Source organism: Lissotriton vulgaris, chromosome 1_1 (genome assembly GCF_964263255.1).
Source record: "Lissotriton vulgaris chromosome 1_1, aLisVul1.2, whole genome shotgun sequence".
In the NCBI taxonomy this organism is placed as follows: Eukaryota; Metazoa; Chordata; class Amphibia; order Caudata; family Salamandridae; genus Lissotriton; species Lissotriton vulgaris.
Genome location: NC_141685.1, coordinates 954,725,187 through 954,745,914, shown reverse-complemented (window position 1 = coordinate 954,745,914; position 20,728 = coordinate 954,725,187). Strand labels below are relative to the sequence as shown.

The window sequence follows — 20,728 nt, the reverse complement described above, 5'->3', positions numbered from 1 at the left end:
GGCCGGGCCGATTCCGCACAGGCTTGCTGGAAGAGCATGCCTGGGTGCCCCTGCCCAGGCCACGAAAGGATCGAAACCCAGGCATAGCAGTGCTCTTTGTGGAAGACCCAAAGGCTTGGCCGTGGCACAAGAATCTTTAAAGTGCTCCAGTGCATTCCCAGCCTTATCGCCAAAGAGGCGGGAGCCATCAAAGGGCATGTCCATGAGCGAGCTCTGGAAATCGGGTGAGAACCCAGTAGAACACAACCAGGCGTGGCGTCGCAATGCTAAGGTTGCAGAAATTGCACTGCCCAACGAATCAGCGGTGTCCAAACCACACCGGATGGCAAACTTCGCCGCATCCTTAACCTCCGCAATTGCTTGGGAAAGGACAGCCAGGACCTCCTCAGAACACTGAGGCAAGACCTGAGTTACAGAATCCCACACTGCGCGGGAGTAACGGCCCAACAAGCAGGTGATGTTGACCGACCGCAATCCCAAGCTGGCTGAGGAGAAAAACCTCTTGCCAAATTGGTCTAGCCTTTTAGAGTCCTTATCCGGCGAAGCAGTGGCAAAGGCACTCTGCGACGTCGAGGCCTGAATGACCAGGCTCTCAGGCGTGGGGTAAGTGGTCAAGAAGGCGGCATCTTCAGGTGCCGGGCGATGACGCCTAGCGATGTTTTTATCCACCGGCGCCCCCATGGCCGGACGCAACCAAGTGCCCAAGAGGACTTCGGTGAGGGCCCTTATTGAAAGAGAGCAGCGACTAAGACGACGCAGATGCCATCTGGAGCACCTCCGTAAGGAGGTTGGTTTTGAGGGCCACCGTAGAGAGGTCGAGATTGAGAGCCTCCGCAGCCCGACGCAGCACCCCGGTGTAGGAAGCACCCTCCTCCAGGGTAGGTGGAGGAGAGGCAAACCCCGGGTCAGAAGACACATCAAGTTCGCCCGCATCTTCAAGGTTGTTCACCCAATCTTGCTCAGTCACACTGCCGGCAAGGGGGTCCTCAGATCCGTCCCAGTCCTCGTCCGGCGTAGAGGGACCTGGTCGCGGCGAGCCGGAGAAGGGACAAGCGGTGTTGGGAAAAGCGCTGAAAACTGCGCCGGCCGGGGACGAGCTGGAGCCGTATCCTAATTCGGACTTCAAGCCGGAACATAATGGATAAACGGCACCCAGTGCGGCACCTGGGGCGGAGCAAAGGGCGGCGTCGGGGCCAGAGCTGGCGGCACTGCACATTGTGGCGCCGGGGCCAGCGGCACAGGATACAGTGGCGCAGGGGCTGGCGCCGGTGGTGGAGCTGCCGGGCCAACAGGACCTGGGCACGGGACCGCGGGGCCCGAAGGCGCATCGGCGGGAGCTCGGGCCCTAAGAAGGCGGTCCATTGCAGCAAGAAACTCTTGCATCTGTTCGGGAGTCACCGAAGTACCCGAGTACAGTGGGTAGGGCGCAGGACTCTCCGGCTCCAGAGGAACCGCAGGGGCAGAGCCCCTGTCCCCCTTGTCCACCTCCGGGGAGCAACGGGGGGACGTCGGAGAGCGAACACGCTTCTTCGACTTCATTTTATGGCGTCGCTTACCGGAATCTGAAGGCGAAGACTAAGAGCCCAGGGAGCGACGGCTCCGGTCCCGCGAGCGGTCCTGTGAACGCCCCCTAGACCCGGAGCGGCAGTGAGAGGAATGCCGGACCTCAAGCAACTTACAGCGCCACTCCCGCAAGACCTTTGGGGCCATGGCTCGACAGTCCCAGGAGTCGTGGTCAGCCTCCAGGCAGTAGAAGCAAACATCGTGGGGGTCCGCCACCGACATGTTAGGGGGGCACAAGACTTCAATCCGGGCATCCTTACGTGCACCAGGAGACAAGAGAAGGAGACAAAAGTCTCAAAAGCGTAGTCAAAAAATGACTGAGGTACGTGCTCAATCCGGATCTGCGCTTTTGGCGAGGAAAAAGAAAGAACTGACGTCAGCGCGCATGTTTGGTGCCTAAGTAGTCTTTGTGACATCCTCTTGGCGCTCACGACGCCAGTGGCGGACGCGGAGCCACACAACACCACCTACCGACACGCAGGGGTACTGCTAAGCAAAACTTTCCGGAGCCAGGGGAATATTCTAAGGTAAGGAATCTATCACTAACGTGTCTCTTTCAGATGTTTGTGTTAGCTTGGGTAGCTCGGTCCCATATGTTCTTCCTGTAGCTTGCTCAGTCCTTCCACTGTTTTGCAATTAGTTATTTTATTAATCTTTTACCTTTGTTTCTGCTATACTCGGGAACTTCACCTGGCAGCACCTCATCTGGGCATTCTCTCCAGAGAAGCTTGCTTTCATTGCCTGTCTGCATGAACATATTTCTTAGCTATTGAAGAGTGGTCTAAGTAATGCTCTGCGATTACTTAGTAGCTCCTTGGTATATGCATAGCAAGTGTGGAATGTCTTACTTTCCCTCCTCGCAGGTCAGTAGGTTGCTGGAGACAAGGGGCGTAGCCGCGCTGGTAAATGAAGTGTGGAGGGTAGTAAACCTAGGTAGAGCCTCAGGAATTTCTCCTTGGAGGCTTTGGAGAAGCCAATGCTCAGATATGGTTGACACATGGTGGTAGCATAACTCGGTATAGTGAGCCAGCCATGCCCACTCCCTGAAAAGTTTGCTTTGTCCTCAATCAGGGAGACTCTTTTGATGGTTTGTTGACTAGTTTCGTAAAGCTCTCGTGTGATACAGATGTCTCCCAGAGGCCTCGTAGGCCTAGTTGCTATATTGAGGCTTCAAGGTAACGTCTAGCGATGCCTGACGCCTTAGTTAGCAGCTCTTTCCATAGGTGGGTGTTTAAAGGTCCCTGGTTCCCCCTTTTTAATCTTGTACCAACTTTTGATATATACTCCTTTACGAGCCAGCTCTTGCCTCTAAATACCAAATTCTAATCTCAGTTTTCCGGGGATGTATATCTGGGTAGACCAAAGATCATTCGGAATGGAATGGAAAAGAACTTATATAGCGCAAAACTGCCACCCTACGGGTATCCTGTCGAATGCTCTCGATATTGTGCCATCCAGTGTGTCTGCATCTCTCCCTGTCATAGCCTCGCCTGCATAGGTGATAGACGGTAAATGTTTCGCCTGTCACCTGAGTCAGTGAGGAAAAGCTTGAGCAGGCAAACTTGTACTTTAAGTTCCTTAATGCCACAGCTGTCGCTCTCCCCTTTCTTTTTATGGTGTCTCTCTGGGCGGCAAAATTTCCTTTGTTGCCAACTTCCAAGTATTTATACTCTTGCGCAGCTTTCAGCTGTTGTGTAGCCAGAAGCCAGCGATGGGGTGATTTTGCTTGCTGCGGATTCACACTCATGGACTTGTTTTTTTCAGGTTTATGTTCAGCCTGTTTTCTTCTGAGTAGCCAGATGTTGCGTTTAGTAGACGCTGGCGGGAGACTAGGGTTCGACTAATGAGTATGAGGTCGTCCACGTATAGATTTGATTGGGCCAGGCCCCCCATCTTCGGGACATAAGTGTTGCACTAATCTAGCCTGATTGACAAATCTGACATGCAGAGGTTAAACAGTGTTGGGGCTAACACACAGCCCTGTTTCTGCCCCGTTGTTTCAGAACTCTTTTTTGGAAGATAGTCTCCTGAACCCAATTTTACTTCCACTCACATGTTTGAGTGTAGAAAGGTTTAGCTGTTTTAAGAGTAATGGCGGGATGTTATGCTTAGAGAGATTTTGCCATAGTATGTTTCTGTTGATGTGTTCAAATGCCGAACTGTAGTCAATAAAGCATATATACAAAGGATGTTTGGCTGCAATTGTGGCTTCAATCACCTGAGATAGGGTTAAAATATTGCTGGTGGCCCTCATGTGCCTGCAAAAGCCTTTTTGATTTAGTGGGATAACTGCGTTTGCTGTAGCCCAGTTTGTTAATTTGCATAGAATTAGTATTTGGCGTTGTTGTCTAACAGGGCAGGTGGGTCATTGCCTTCCACCTGCAATAACTTCTGTATCGTTGCCTTGATAGCCCGAATAATAGATGCCCTCTCAAAATTCTGGCCTCGTAGACGTTGCCAAGTGTCACGGTTCCCCTTCCCAGCCATACTGTGATGCCTCTCCAAACTCTATGCTTCTGTAGAGTGTATCATCTCCAGACAGAGTTTTGAGTGTGGGTTCTTACTAATGCTTCGTCCATCATTTCCTTTGGTTTTTCTTTGTTCGCCATAAGTTCAGGGTATGCTCAGACGTGAGTCCCTTGCTCACTTTGCCACTGGATTCAAGCAAGCCGGGCTGAAGAAGGCTGAAATGCCAGAAACCGGTCCTCTGTAGCTCCGTCCATCATTTCCTTTGGTTTTTCTTTATTCGCCATAAGTTGGCAGGGTATGCTCAGACGTGAGTCCCTTGCTCACTTTGCCACTGGATTCAAGCAAGCCGGGCTGAAGAAGGCTGAAATGCCAGAAACCGGTCCTCAGTAGCTTGTTTCCGGTCCAGGGAAGGCATGGCTTGGCAGTTCGGGCTGGACTGTTCCCATCAGGCACAGGGTCAGACTGATTTGCATATGGCCATGTCTGAACTGGGGTGGCAGAGTGGGCTGAAGAACGGTGATGGATTAAAACCAGATCAGTTGACTGGGGGGGGGGGGGAGTGCTTGTATTGTCAACGCTCCGTCCATCATTTCCTTTGGTTTTTCCTTGTTCAACAGCGGCAGAAAACCTTTAGTAGCCTCCTGCTGTTGGTTTAAGTAATATTTCGAGTAACATTAGGAGTTTGGGTATTTCAAGTGTATCATTCCTCCTACCCTTCAAGCTCTCATTCACCCGTCTATACCACCTAGGAAATGCTAAAAAAGCTCCCTCAAGCGCCTTGAGACCCTCTGGGTGAGTAGTGCGCTATACAAATGTTAAACTTGACTTGACTTAACTATTTAAATGAAACACTGCAGCCATTTCCATTAATTTAAATGATATCTGTATGCCTGTCCCAATGGTAATATGTTCACACACAGCACACAAATTTGCACAGCAAGTATGGGCTTTTCGGTTATCCAGGCATCTCAATTCCAAAAGAGGAAATGCTAGAGGAATAAATAATTTTTCAGGCAAATGCACATAACGCTCTAATTAGTTGGTCTAGAGATTCCTTCACTTCTGTTCAGGGTTCACTATTCCCATTTGCTAGGTACTGTACACATGTAGTGACAAGCAGAGGGTGCTTTGCGCCAATTGGCTGCCCTGCGTATAGATCTAGCAAAAACACTGCTTGGACTGTTCCCATTAACTCCTTTTTTACAGTGTGCTAATAATAAATCTGCATGTCCTTCTAGGCAATGACGGTCCTTCTCGGCAATGCTGGCCATAAAGGTTACTCTGCTCCAATTGGTTGCTCTGGGAAGACAGATGCTGCCAGAGAAAACGCAGTGCTCTTATTTTATACTCCTAGCAGAGATCTGGTGTGGCCAGAATGTGCCATACTTAATTTTGCTGATTAGTCAGAAGGTAAGAATCATAGGGTTCCCACCTCGGTGAGAGAGTACCTAGCTCCAACAGGTGTTGAGTCTCCTGGGGTCTGCACGGTGGGACAGGATAGGAATCACCTACTTGGGGGGCGTTCACCAACTAGGGAACATTGAAGCCCTTTCAAGAGCTGCAGGACCAATACTGCCTCTCCCACATGCAATTATTTGGTTACCTTCAGCTGCATCATGCCTTGCTTTTCCACTTATCAGTGGATGCCCATATTCCTCAATACAATCCTCTTGAAGCTCCACTGTTGATGAGACGATTGGGCAAAGGAGCTATCTCCATGATCTATCGCTGGTGATTAATGTGTCTGATCACTTCTTCTTTCTGAGGCACAGGCATCAGATGGATAAGGATGACTGGAGGGAAGCGTGCCTGGCCCAGAGAGAGTTGGAGATTTTGTTGCAGTTTCAGATGGTTCAAATCAACTATCGCCACACGATAAATCCCCCCCCCCCCACCACCACCCCCAACAATTGCAGCAGATAAGCCTCGTGGTTCAGGTCACATGTGCAAGATGTTACCTCCCTGCCACTGACTTTTTCCATGTGGTCTGGTCTTGCCTGGCCCTATCATCCTTTTGAAGTGGAGTAGAATGCAAATGCTACTTACCAGTATGCATCTGTTCTTGGCATGTAGGGCTGCTGACATTCATATCTGTGCATAGATCGCCGCCTAGTGTTGGGTCCGGATGATTGCACATTGTTGTCCTGGAAGAGTCTTCGAAGTATCACGAGATAGGTGGCTCCTCCCCTGGACTACAGTGCGCATGGGCATCGCCTCCATCCCCAGATTGTTTTTAGCCATTGGCAGAGATGGAGTGAAGTATGTGAGTGATGACCATGCTATGAGCATATATGTATACATATGAATGAATACTGCAGCTGCTACAGGCGCCGGGGAGGAGGGTGGGCGATATGAATGTCAGCAGCCCTACATGCCAAGAACAGATGCATACTGGTAAGTAGCATTTGCAGTTCGAGGCATGTGGGCTGCTGAATTCATATCTGTGCATAGAATACATAGCAGTCCCTCCATTAGCGGCGGCCGCCCGTGCCAGCTGCAGCAGTCTGAAAAAGTGTTTTGAGAACAGCCTGACCAACAGCAGCCTGCTGTTTGGAATGCACGTCTACACAGTAGTGTTTAGTGAAAGTATGTGTGGTAGACCATGTGGCTGCTCTACAGATATCTTCTAAGGGAATGTTACCTAGGAAAGCCATAGAGGCCCCCAACTTCCTGGTGGAATGGGCCCTTGGTGGGATAGTGAGAGTGCGTTTAGCTTTAGCGTAACAGATTTGAATGCATTTCACGATCCACCTAGCGATCCCAGCTTTGGAGATAGCGTTTCCCTTGTGTTGTGTGGCAAAAGCAACAAAAAGTTGCTTGGTTTTGCGAAAATCTTTTGTCCTGTCTACATAGTACATCAAGGCTCTCTTAACATCAAGGGTGTGGAGCATCCGCTCCGCCAGCGTCTCTGGGTTTTGGAAAAACACCGGCAACTCAATTGTCTGGTTCATATGGAATTGAGATACAACCTTGGGTAAGAATTTAGGGTTAGTACGGAGCACAACCCTGTTAGCATGCACCTGGAAGAAAGGTTCTTGGATGGTGAGCGCCTGCAGCTCGCTAACCCTCCGTAGCGATGTAATTGCTACTAAGAACGCAACCTTCCAAGTCAGAAACTGAAGCTCACAAGAGTGCAGTGGCTCAAAGGGAGGACCCATCAGTCTCGTAAGAACAACATTGAGGATCCATTCAGGAGCTGGTGGGGTCCTTGGTGGAATGACTCTTTTGAGTCCTTCCAGAAAAGCCTTGATAGCAGGGACCTTAAAGAGTGACAGGTGTTGCCTATTTTGGAGGTATGCTGCCATAGCAGACAAGTGAATGCGGATGGAAGAGTACGCCAGATTGCACTGATATAGGTGGAACAAGTAACAAATGATGTTTTGAATGGAAGCATCTAGCGGGTCAATATCGTGGTTAACACAGTAGATGACAAACCTCTACCATTTAGCCGCATAACAAGCTCTAGTAGTGGGCTTCCTTGCCTCCCTAATGATGTCCATGCAATCGGGAGGAAGATTGAGGTAGCCAAACTCTAGGACTTCAGGAGCCAGATCGCCAGGTTGAGCTGTTGCGGATCTGGGTGCTGAATGTCGCCATGGCTCTGCGTCAGAAGGCTGGGAGTGAGATGAAGCCTTTGATGCGGTACCACGGAGAGTTCCAGAAACGTGGTGTACCATGGTTGGCGAGCCCACGTTGGAGCAACCAGGATGAGCTTCATCGAGTGTTGCCTGAGCTTGCGTGCCACCAGCGGTATCAGAGGTGCTGGGGGAAAAGCGTACGCAAATCTGCCTGACCAGTTCATCCACATCGCATTGCCCTGTGATTGCGGGTGTGGGAACCTGGCGGCGAAGCTTTGGCATTTTGCGTTCTCTTTCGTGGCGAATAGGTCTATCTCTGGATGACCCCACTTTTGGAAGTACGGTTGGAGTACTGATGGATGTATCTCCCACTCGTGCATTTGATGGCTGTGCCTGCTGAGCAGATCCGCCATCTGATTGTCCTTGCCCGGGAGATGCTCTGCCATGAGGAAGATGTTCCTCTGAATGGCCCACTTCCACATGCTCTGAGCCAGATGAGACAGCTGCGGAGAGTGTGTGCCTCCCTGCTTCTGAATGTAGTACATGGCCGTCATGTTGTCCGTCCGGATCAACACGACCTTGTTGCACAGATGTACTTTGAACGCCTTTAAGGCCATGAAGATTGCCATCAGTTCCAACACATTGATGTGCATCTTCCTTTGCTGTAGTGTCCAGAGTCCCTGCACTGTGTACTGGAGTACATGCGCTCCCCATCCCTGGAGAGAGGCGTCCGTTGTCAGGATAATCTGTGGCACAGGCTCTTGGAATTGTCGGCCCTTGCAAAGGTTTTGTGGATTCCACCAATGCAGAGAGTTGTATGCCCGACCGCTCACCAACACTAGGTCTGTCAGTTGCCCATGAGCCTGAGTCCACTGACGTGCAAGGCACTCCTGAAGCGGACGCATATGTAGTCTCGCGTGCGGGACAATGGAGATGCAGGAGGCCATCATGCCTATCAACTGCATGAACACCTTCGCTGGAAGCGAGTGCTGAGGCCTGAATCGTTGGATCAGCGTCTGTATACTGGCGATTCTCACTGAATTTGGCTGCGCAGTGGCTGCCAGAGTGTTTATTGTCGCGCCCAGATACTGTCGCACGTGGGCGGGCTGGAGATGGGACTTTGGGTAGTTCAGAGAGAATCCCAGCTCGTGCAGGAGATGAATGGTGCGTGACACGTGGTCGACGCACTGCTGTTCTGTCTTTGCTTGAATGAGCCAGTCGTCCAGGTAGGGGTAGACGTGGACGTTCTGGCGACGGAGATGCGCCGCCACAGTCGCTAGGCACTTTGTAAAAACCCTTGGCGCCGTGGTGACCCCGAACGGCAGAACCCTGAACAGGTAATGCTGGTCTTGAATCGTGAATCTGAGATACTTCCTGTGGGAAGGATGCAGGGGGATATGAAAATATGCATCTTTCAGATCCAGTGTAGCCAGGAAGTCCCCCTGCTGAAGCAGGGGGAGCACTTGCTGTAACGTGAGCATATGGAAGTGCTCCGAGAGAATGTACCAGTTTAGGGGCCTGAGGTCCAGGATGGGCCTGAGGGATCCGTCCTTTTTGGGGATCAGAAAATACAGGGAGTAAACCCCTGTTCCCCGTTCTTGCAATGGAACGAGCTCTATTGCCCCTTTTTGCAGCATGACTAGAACTTCCTGCTGCAATAAGGTCAAGTGCTCGCCGGACATAGGACGGCTCCTTGGGGGTATGTTTGGTGGAATGGAAGTAAGTTCCAGACAGTACCCGTACTGGACAAGAGACTTGACCCACCTGTCCGTGGTGATGGATCTCCACGCTGGCAGGAACTGCTGGAGTCTCCCCCCGACCGGTGTTGTATGGTCGGGGGGCAGTGACAAGACGTCACTGCTTGTTGGCGGTGGTGGACCTGGAGCTGTTGTTTCCACGCCCCCTGCCCTTGATGTTATTGCCTCTGTAGCCACCTCTACCCTTGTTGCTGTACGAGGTTTGGGTGTTACTCTTGTAATACTGTGTGGACTGCGATGCCTGACCTCTTGAGGTGCCTCTGGAATTGGAGCGGCGAAAGGAACCACTCCGAAACTGCTGACTTTGGAGGGCCCCCATAGACTTGGCAGTTTCCGTATCTTTTTTCATTTTTTCCAGTGTCGCATCCACCTCAGGGCCAAACAGGTGGTCAGGATTAACAGTTTGATTCAGTATTGTGGTCTGAATGTCGGGTTTGAACCCTGAAATTCTAAGCCAAGCATGCCGTCTAAGCAACACACTGGTGTTGATCGCCCTGGAGGCTGTATCTGCCACATCTAGTGCACATTTTATAGATGCATTTGTGATGAGCTTTCCTTCCTGAATCAGCATTTCTCCTGCCTCCTTGTACTGGTCAGGCAAGTGTTGCAGTAGTGATTCTAAGGTGTCATAATGAGCCCTATCATAGCGTGCAAGTAGGGCCTGTGTGTTAGAGATTCTCCAAATATTAGCCGCCTGTGCAGCAATTCGTTTGCCTGAGGCCTCAAAGATCTTGGACTCTTTGTCTGGGGGAGGAGCGTCACCAGTAGTCTGCGAGTTCGCCCTCTTCCGAGCGTTGGAAACAACCAACGAGTCCAGTGGCAAGTGTCCCTTGATGTAGGTTGGATCCGAGGGCGCTGCCTTATATTTTCTGTCAATGCGAGGGTTGACGACACGCGCCCGGGTGGGCTCTTTGAAGACCTCCGTTGCGTGTTTGAGCACCCCCTTAAGCATTGGTAGTATTTTGACTGACTTCTCAGCCACTGAGAAAGTGTTGAATAAAAAGTCCACATCCACAGGGTCCGAGTGGAGCTCGACATCGTGGTTAGTCGCAGCCCTCTCGATCAGAGCGTTGAAGGCCGCCGAGTCCTCTGTCGGGGACGTTTTGGCCGCAAAAAGTTGCGTGTCCTGGGCCGACTGCGGGTCCTCCGGGTCGCCTCCGGCCGACCAAGGTTCGTGCTCCTCCTCCGGATCCAAGTACGCCGGATAGTTGTACTCGGCGTCTTCGTCGTCCGCATCGCCCGCTGCGGAATGCATTGGCGAGTGTCCTAGGGCTTGTGGAGACATAGGTTCTACCAGAGCCGAAGAGTCTGCAGAGTCCCTCTTATTTTTGAGAGGGATCCGAAAATGTTCCAACACCGGCTCCGTGGTGATCTTCCTCTTGAGGAGAGACAGTTTCCCGGTGTTGGCGTCGATGATGACCTCCCGACGTTCCTCTTCAGCAAGCGGCTGGAGCCGAAGCTTTGACACCACCAAGGCAGCTTTCGGCGTCAATACCTCCTTCGAGGGCCCACCCTGTTTCGGCGCGAAAGCCTTCGGCGTTGACTTGGGCGGCAGGGTGAAACGGATAGGCGTCTGCGCCTTCGCAGGCTTTGGCGTGAGCTTAGGCGCCACAGTGTCCTGATCGGGAACCACATTGCCCTTCCGTATCCGCTGCAGGGATTCCGCTACCTTCTTCGTTAAGGCCAGAGAGGGCTTGACCGGCTCGAGCGATTGTCCCGCGTCGAGAGCCGAATCGATGGCAGGCACCTTCTTCGGAGCCGACACCTCACGCGTCCTGTCCCCAAGGGCCCTGTGCGCGTCGTCGCCCTGACGCTTCTTCGGAGCCGACTTCGGGTCCACGACCCCTTTCGGCGCCGACGCAGACGCGTCGGTCGACTTCGCCTTCGGCACCGACCCCGGGTGCTTCGGGTCGGCCATCTTGGCGTGGCTCTTCAGGTCGGCCATCTTGAATTTCTTGGAAGTTGACGCCTCCAGAACCTTCTGCCCCAGCGCAGCTTTCACTTTCGGTTTCGCATCCGAGGGTGCGTGACCAGACGGCTTCACTTTCGTTTTCTTTAACGAGAGGGGCGCCTCAGAAACGTCCGTGACCGGGCCCGGAGGCGGGGACGTAGGACTTATAAGTAGATCTTGGGTAAGGCCCGAAGGCGATCCCTCGACCTGGGCCGTATGAAGGGGATTAACCCCTGAGTCTGGTTGGGGATGCTCCTCCTCCGAGCTATCCTTAACAGTGGCAATAGCCCGCTCGTCGTCCCCTACCTCGTCGGCGACTTCGTCAAAGTCCTCATCACCCGCGTCGTAGGCCTCCCCTTCGGACGCGGGACCAGATTCCGAACCTTGTACGTCGTCCTCGTCTCCAACAGATTCTTGGAAAATGTCGTCTGGTGGGGGCGCCGCGGTAGCCGAGAACTTAGCCTGGAGCCTGTTGGCTCGACGAATCTTCAGAGTCTTCTTGCACCGGAATTTCGAACACGCCATGCAGCTGTCTTCGTTATGGTCCGGTGACAAGCATGTATTGCACACGGGGTGCACGTCGAGGTGTGAATATTTGGAGTTACACACCGGGCACTTCTTAAACGGTGTCCGCTCCATAGCAGAAATGTAGTGTAGGCCCGTCCGCGCCGAAAGCACGCGGAAGGGTAGCAAGAGTTCGGAGCTGAGAGTCAGATAAGAAACCCGAACGCAACTATACCGACGCCCAGCCTAAAGACCTTCTGGTCTCGAGTAGAAAGTTGAACAACTATCGGTTCCGACAGAGGGAACCGAAACACATCCGAACCCAATGGCGGAAAAAAACAATCTGGGGATGGAGGCGATGCCCATGCGCACTGTAGTCCAGGGGAGGAGCCACCTATCTCGTGATACTTCGAAGACTCTTCCAGGACAACAATGTGCAATCATCCGGACCCAACACTAGGTGGCGGTCTATGCACAGATATGAATTCAGCAGCCCACATGCCTCGAACCGCAAGATATCGGACGTGTTGGGCTGCCACATCGACATGGGTCCTCAGGTGGCCCTGCTGAATCTCCTAGAAGAGGCTGGGGGACAATGATCTGAAAGGGCCTTCATAGGAGTGATCTCCTTAGTGGCCAAACGGTACATTGCCCCAGCTTGGAAGCAACCAGAGCCCCCTTTGCTGTCAGCCTGGAGGAGGGGAGTTAACTGCTGTGCACTCAGTTACAACCGATTTATGAAATAAGAGGTTGCCCCAAAAAAGCATGTTAAGAAATGTGGTGGGCATATCATGGGTTGCCGATGTGATGATGTTGTTACCTAAAAATGTGGTTACTCAGTGTTATGGTCTGACATAAAAATGATGATGTTCCTTGGTTAATGGTGGATGCTGCTGCGCACTGTTAAACCTAATAAAAGTTGGTTTTTAAAATAAAGAATCACATGGTTCCCTGCTCCAACTGGCTGTTCACCTTGAACTTCAGGTAATGTAATATGTCCGTGCAGGCCTATTGTTGTTTTTCTCTATCTTAGCATGAGCACATTGCAGAATGTCCTCTGCTTTGCGCACGTTACTCTACAGACATATTGGTGTGTAGTTCCTATAAATCTATATAGGATCTGCGCACTAAGACAACATAAACTATGGGATTGGTGTCCAGACTGATTGCAGACACTCCCAAAGCATATGTTAGTTTTAGACCGACTAGCTCACAGTGCCACCATAAGCCCCCTAACTTTAGCAAGGAGCAAATAGTCTCTGGCAACTATCAACACTTGATCCTTCAGGGATCGTGGAAATAATGTACTACTTTTCGCTCAGTCACTCGTGCTCAGTTGGTCTCAGAGAGATACACAAAATAAACAATAGGGACGTTTTCAATAAGCATTTATTGACCCAGCGTCAGTCTAGTATAAAATACATGTGCTGCGACAACCATTAGACAGAAACAGATATACAACATTGCAAGCACCGACAGAGTAAATAAAAGGTAGAAGCCTACCATGGTGCTAAAACAGTGAATATATGCAGGCATATAGATACACAGCAATAATCAAGCATACTCCTACGATGCAAACCCTAGCTAAGGAAACCTAGGTGCACCTAGCATGTATGTAGGTGTGAAGCCAAAAAAATCCCCTTAGGAAAGAGCCAACCCCTTTACCTGATGGGAAAGAACAAAAGGACCCTGTCTTGGTCTCTAGATAGGGATGTCAGACTACTGCGTGCTGGAGTTTCTGCGTGTAGGGACTCCAGCGTCTCGCGTCAGCATGAAAGCTTCTCTTCTAGTTTGCCCAGAAAGGATGTGGTGCTTATATACCTAAAAGGTACCCTCAGGGGTTCTACCTAGATATGTAATGATACCGTGGATCTGTCGTTTAAGGATGATGATAGTGGAGACTTTTGTACAGAGTTATTATACAGAAGATGGTAATCCTGCTGTGTGATACTAAGAATCCTCATGCGTAATACATGAGACTAGTTTTCTAAGAAAACTACACAACATTTATTCAGCACATAACTAGGCAAAAGGTCATTACCAGAGCTGTTATGTAGAGCAAGGAAGGACAAATGTAGGTAAAATGTTATGCGGCTACCTAGGCCTATTTTGGGGTACATTGGGGCACATAACAATATTTTCTTTATGCCACATTGTACTTTCACACAGAACATGCTGTTTTTGCGCTCTGTCCTTTCCTGGGATTTAGTCTAAACATGTAGATAAGGTCGAACAACAATTTCCCTGGTTATTCTGTTCTGGTCAGGCCCTAACATGTATACAGAAAATACGCAAATGCATCGGTTTGGGAACACATACATTTGTGATATAAGTATGCTAACACCTAGAGGTCTTCTGATATATAATCGCTTTGCTTCTGTAGAAGGGTAGGGAGGTTACATTACACGGTCGTATATTATGACCGCTCCATTTATGATTTACATACTACTTGCTATGCTGCCCGTATTCGGCATTCTCTTACTTGTTGTGGCACGTATACTTCATTCTAGAGCACGATAGGTAAAATAAACATTTTCAACTTGCCTCGTGTCTCTGTAAGAGCGAAAGGGTGTGTCCTGTAACTGCGATTCCTGAGAGAGTCTGGAGTGTTGTGTTCTAGGGTGTCTAATCATTTGTTCCTCTGTGAGTGAGTAGGAGGGCAACTGAGGCACTACAGCTAGTCAGTCCCAGGTTCATGGGTACTCAGGTGGTAGGATGATTCAATCCCTGCCTATTACGGATCCATAATCCCAAACATAGTTCTGTGCCTCCGCAGATTCCCTGCAACAGTAAAAAGCACAGTGTTGTATGCTCCGAATGACTGCTCTGAGCAGACATTTGGTGACTGCACAAGGTGTCCTGTTCACATTGTTTACTTTTTTTTAAAAATCACACCACAGCAGAAAATGCCCTGCTCCCAACAGGCTGGCTTTGTTAGAGAGCTGATTCTGGATATGGTCTGCATAAGACTGGTATTGTGCTTCCTAGACAGACGTTTTTCCTTACCTTTGCACAGTTGCTCAGCTCCACAGACAGTGACTGCCAAATCTCCTCCAGCTGCTCAGGGGTCTTCGTCTGTGCTCCACCAGAAGCCTTTGCCTTCTTTTTCTTCTTCTTTCTCTTAACTTTTTTGTTCTGTGGATAGAGAAAGCATGGCCATTGAGTGCAACTGTGAAGGCTTTTTTAATGTTCAACCAAGGAACTAAACTCAAAGGTTAATGCAACAAATGTTGGGGTTACCATCATTTAAAACTGGACTCGCAACACTTCTGCACTCAAACACAATGATCGAGTAACGTTTTTAGCACTTGTCTCTCAAGGTGAAGGAGTGTGCGCTCAAGGCTTACTCCAAGGGGTGCTGTGGGGTTAGCAACTTTGAAACCATAAAACATTTGAAAACATCGAACTTGGATATTAAGGCAGCTTGTTTTAGAAAAAAGGACTTTCTTATAGTTTAATTAAAATAATAATGGAATGCAGATGTAAGTAGTCATGCTAATGGCCAATACTAGAGACATAGTTTCAGCATTGAGCTCATCAGCAGCCCAACTGACAAGCTTCTGAGAGGACAATTCCCAGCATTCTACGAGAGCAACCAAGTGATAACGATGAGTTGCAGGAGAGAAGGGAAATGCCAACATTGTAAGAGTGCTCAAGAGATAACATATGAAAGGAGTCAAGGTTGAGGACAAATGAGACATTACATTGTATATTAAGCAAACAAACATCATCCATGTGATGAAGTTACTACTAAAAAGTGACATCACAGCACATCTCCGTTCCCAAGCATTTTGGCATTTCCACATAATCGAAGCTCCGTGCCACAAGGGAGCTTCACAATTTGTCCTAAGAGGATGATGACAACCTACCATGACTCAACCAAGACAGCTGGGAGATAATGGTAGCAGTGGAACCCCATCATCATCGAGATGGACGCTAATCTGCCCATGCTCCAAGTTTGGCAATTTGCTCACACCACCACATTGTGCCTAACCCAGCATATCCCGAAGAGTTGTTTTATATCTCCATGTCTCAGGTCTTATGAGGTGGACCAATCTCCAACTTAACACCTGAGAACTATAACTCCATAGATTCAGTCATTCTTTTAAAAAAATAGTCTGATCAGATTCATTTTGTTCATGACCTATTCACTTTCCATCCCAACCATTCCATTGTCATTACACAAACCAAGAGATATTTTGATGCTTGGTTATATACCCAATAGGGAAATGAAAGGACATACACCTGCAACACTGTTGGGGTGGTGCATGTGAAGAAAGCACAACAATAAATGAAGTATTAATTTAATGTTGTGCTTTCTCCACTTGTATCCTGCCCACAGAAGCCCTCTGCACGCATTCTTATCACACAGTTTCCACATTAACTAGTCCATTACCTCTGGGGTAGTACAAAGCTAATAAGACCTTGTGCAGAGATTTTTGTGCAAGTTAAACTGCACTACATTGTCTGTAATCCTTGCCCTCAGAATGTCTTCATTAAATAAGAGATCATGTAAAAAGTTAATTAGTATGCTAGTGGCTTTACAATGTGCATTACTATACAATTGGTGATATGTCTACGGCTGCTAAAATGTGATTGCCCTGGGCTTAAGCTTGGTTTATGGTGCCATTGAAGTTGAGAGCCAGTATGATTGAAACTTTATTTAGGACCTCATCAGGTGAAACAAGGGTCTTTCTCACAATTTTGTTATTTTCACTGGACGAACAACTGACACAAGATGACATTTTTTGTTCGTAGTGTGATCTAATCTTCATTTTAGTCAGAAAAGGCTCTTGTGCTCCAGGCCAAAAATGTTCTTTCTGAGCTGCAAGGAACCAGTATGCTTCCTCCGAAAATTACAACCTTATCAACACTCTCCTCATTTTCGACTCCTCAGTAAGTTGACTTTTTTCAGAATGTTGCCACACTTAATTGGCCAACCAGGTAGGATGTTTTCCTTTAGCATTTGCATCCCATTGTCTTCAGCTGCTACACTACTTGTGAATGGGAAATATTCTATTATAAAGTTGTAATTTTCCAGCTATAAAAGCCAACAGGATAACTTGTATGTGGTGCATTTCCACTCCTTTGATTTGAAAGCGTGTATCAAAACTTTATAGTCTGTTCTTATTATGAAAGGGATTACCCAGAGGAAAACATTAATATGTCTGACATTCCAACAGCAAGCAAAGGCATATCTTTCGACAACTTAATAATGGCACTCCAGTATCCTTCGGAAGAGGGAAGCAAAGGGAAAAAAAATATTTTCTTCCACTATCTGAGCTTAAGGTAGCTCCCTGCCCCTTTGTGCTGGCATCAGTGATTAGAATGGTGTGTTTATCAACATGAGAGTTGCTTAATGTTGGGACCCAGGTAATAGCTTCTTTTATCCACTCAAATGCTTCCTTGCACTGTTTTTAAAATCTCAATCACATTTAAAACCCATCATTAAGAGCTCATAGGCGGGACATACTCCATCAGCCAAATTCTTCACAAATTTCAAGTAATAGGTTATGTTAGGTTATGTTAATTAAACTTCTATAGCGCGCAGCTGACCCAGCAAATGGGGCGTCCTGGCGCTTTGACCAGCAGAGAAGCCAGCTACCAGCGGAAGTAAAGGGCAGCAGAAACAGTAGCAGAAGTTAGATCCTGGATGGAAAAAGGTTCGTCCTGAGCACCCTCCTAAACAAAAGAAGGTCATTAAGAGCACGGATATGGACTGGTAATGAGTTCCGGAGTTTTGCCGCTAAATAGTGGAAGGAGCGCCCTCCAGCTCTACAACGTTTAAAACGCGGTACCGTGACCAGGCCTTGTCCTTTAGACCTCAGAGACCGTGAAGGGACATAGGGGGTCAACAGGTTCTCAAGGATTTTGGGAGTGTCCTGTTTGAGAATTTTAAAGGACAGGCACAGTGTCTTGAATTGTATCCTTTGGGCAATTGGGAGCCAGTGCAGCTTTCGGATGGTTTCCTTCGCCGAAAAAAACCTAGGTAGGCCAACCAAGGCCCTGGCTGCAGCGTTCTGTATGCGCTGCATCCGGATGATTTCCGCCTGGTTTGCCCCCAGCAGGAGAGAGCTAGCGGAGTCCAGCCAGGACAGTATGGTGGCCTGAATTATAAGTTGCCTGATGGGAGCATCAAAAAATTTCAGGATTGGTCTGATACCACATAGAATGCCAAAACACGTGGCTGCAACTTTTTTGGTGTGGCCAGAGAAGCTGAGGGAGGGGTCTAGCCAGACCCCTAGATTTTTACCTCAGTCACCGGTATGGGTGTCTTACCCAGGACCGTAGGCCACCACCGATCGCCCCACAGATCGCTGATCTTACCGACGATCAGGACCTCCGTTTTATTGGCATTCAGCTTGACTTATGTTCATCCCGGTTGGTGGCAGCAGATGCTTTCCTTACTGTCACTGATAGATCTAACTTGGGCTTGATCTCACCTTTGGAGAAAAGAATTCCATAGGTAGTTACCTGACCTTACTCCACTTTGGCCTTTATGGTTAAACAAGATTCTCTTAATTTCTGCAACACCACCCTTAAAAAAGTGTCATGAGTCTATTCTGATGAGCTATAGAAAAAGACGCCATCTTGGAAACTGAGATTGTCTAGAACATTTAAAGATATGCTGCATTGCTAAGGCATCTAAAATGGGTGCTTTCAAGGATTAAGTGACTGCTCTTGTAACATTGGTCTCACTAAACGTCCAGGGAATTAACTCTTCAGTAAAGCAAGGAGCGATCTTTAAGTGGTTTCGCCAAAAATTCAATGTGGCCCTCATGCAGGAAACTCACTTGTTGAAAATGGAGGTCTCAAGAATGAAATCATACTGGTTCCCGACTCTATACCACTCCACTCATTCAGGAAAGTCACAACAGGTGGCAAATCTTTTTTGTAGGGGTTTAGACTTTACACTAAATGCCAACTATTTAGAAAGGAAGGGTAGAATACTGGGGATCACAGGCAACATGGGCCAGACTCCTCTTATGCGGAGGACCATCCATGACCTCAATCAGAGTAAAGAGCAATTTTATTCCCTATCCTTCCATAACGGTTCACATTTTCCATAAGAAAGGTTTGATAATTGGAGCAGATTTCAACCGCATCACCCGCCCCACACAGCGCTTACTGAGGCTATAAGCAATTTGGACCTCTTGGACATTCAGAGGAAGCAAAATAACTATGAAAAAGATTTTAAATTCTCCTCCAATGTCCATAGATCCTACCATCGGATTGATTTCTACTTGGGTGCCAGAGACCTTCAACTAACGGCGTAGTTTCCAGTAAAGGTCCCTGTCAGAACAAGCCTCAGTACGGCTGCAATTCCATTCCTCCTCCACAAAAGCCCTACCCACACACTTCGGTGCTCAATGAAACAGCCCTATGAGACCAACAGTATGAATAAAACATTAAAGAAGTTATAGAAAGATATTTTGAGGAAAATAATAATGGAGAGGAAACCAAATATACCTATGGTATGCAGCAAAGGTGGCAATCCAAGAAGAATGAATATCGCCCACAGCCACCTTTAAGCAGCTTGCAAAGCAAAAAGAGCGAAAAAAAGAAAAGGAAGACCTAGAGTCACAACTCTCCCAGGCCGAACACCAGTAAACGAGGGAACACAGCTCGCATGTCTAAAGAACTACACAGAATCGGTGCAGCATTACAATAACTGGGCATGAAGGAAGCGGCTCAGAAGCTCTTTTATGTTAAAATTATTTTGGAAAGGGGAATAAGCTGATACCATGCTGCCTTCCATCGATACTGAGGTAAACTAAATCTCAAAATCACATCTTGGAAATAGAGGGGAGTAAACACTTTGACTAAAAAGATCCTAGATATCTTTATAATGTTTCATTCCACTCTTTTATGTCACCAACACCTATTTGTCCGGGTATACTCCCCCAAATTTGAAAGCTGATTTTGAGGTGTTACAGGAGGCTACAACACTAGAGGCAGTACAAGAGCGTATTTAAAGCATACCTAGCCATAATGCCCCAGAGCCAGAGGGTTTCCCCGCTTCTTTTTATAAAACACATTAAAACATATTTGCTGTCCCCCTGAGGAAAGTTTAAGCTTTTTCTAACATCACAACCAGTTATTGAATCCATACTGGTTTTCCATCTAGATATCCTACTAAGAGGTTAAGAAAAACCCAGTAAGTTGCAGATCATATCGTTTGATTTCAGTTTTAAATTGCTGTGTGAAATTATTTGCCTCTATTGTAGTCAAAAGACTTCACACAATCTGGCATACGTTGATATCTGTCCAACAATCAGGATTTATCAAAAATAGTCAAGCAGGAGGTTAGCCTTCAAGCTAAGGGAGGTTTCCAAAAAGAAAAAAACAACTTAATGGGGAGAAGGCCTTTGACCGTTGATTAGACTTGGCTGCTCAAAACACTAGATAAAATTACCACAAATTCAATTTATTAGCCCCTCAACCAATAAATGGAGAGCTTTCGCCAACTATCCCTATTTCCAGGGGAACAAGACAGGGTTTTGCCAGTTCTCCCCTGATGTTTGTGCTTTCAATTGAACCACTAGTCCAGCGCATCCTACAAAACCCAGATAACAATGGCATTAGAGTGCAGGAGGTTGAACACAAACTGGTGCATTTTGCCTGGGGCATTTTACGCTTTATTACAGAGCCAGGTTCATCACTACAAGCTCTGCAAGTTGAACTTCACCCCTAATTCTTTCTCCTAGTTCAGTAAACATTTATGTTTTGATAGTGGTTTCAGAGCTTGGATAAATCGGTACAACCATGTGAGGCCCTTACGACTGACACTATTAGTTAAAAACGATTTTAGGTGCCTTTGTTCCTTAAAATGTTTATCTTGATATTGCTGCCTGGAGACCCAGTGCATTATCTGGTGAGATGGAAATCATCTACTCTGGACAAGT

General features: G+C 48.2%; 1 protein-coding gene across 3 annotated transcripts in view; it reads right to left on the bottom strand.

The window, feature by feature from the left end:
• The window catches only part of TIMELESS (timeless circadian regulator), a 466,894-nt gene that overhangs the window by 293,374 nt on the left and 152,792 nt on the right, over positions 1 to 20,728 (bottom strand). For all 3 annotated transcript variants that reach the window (XM_086959580.1, XM_086959589.1, XM_086959597.1), the window contains exon 13: positions 14,829 to 14,957. In XM_086959580.1, coding sequence (XP_086815706.1) covers positions 14,829 to 14,957 — 129 coding nt within the window. The remainder of the gene's footprint in view (positions 1 to 14,828; positions 14,958 to 20,728) is intronic.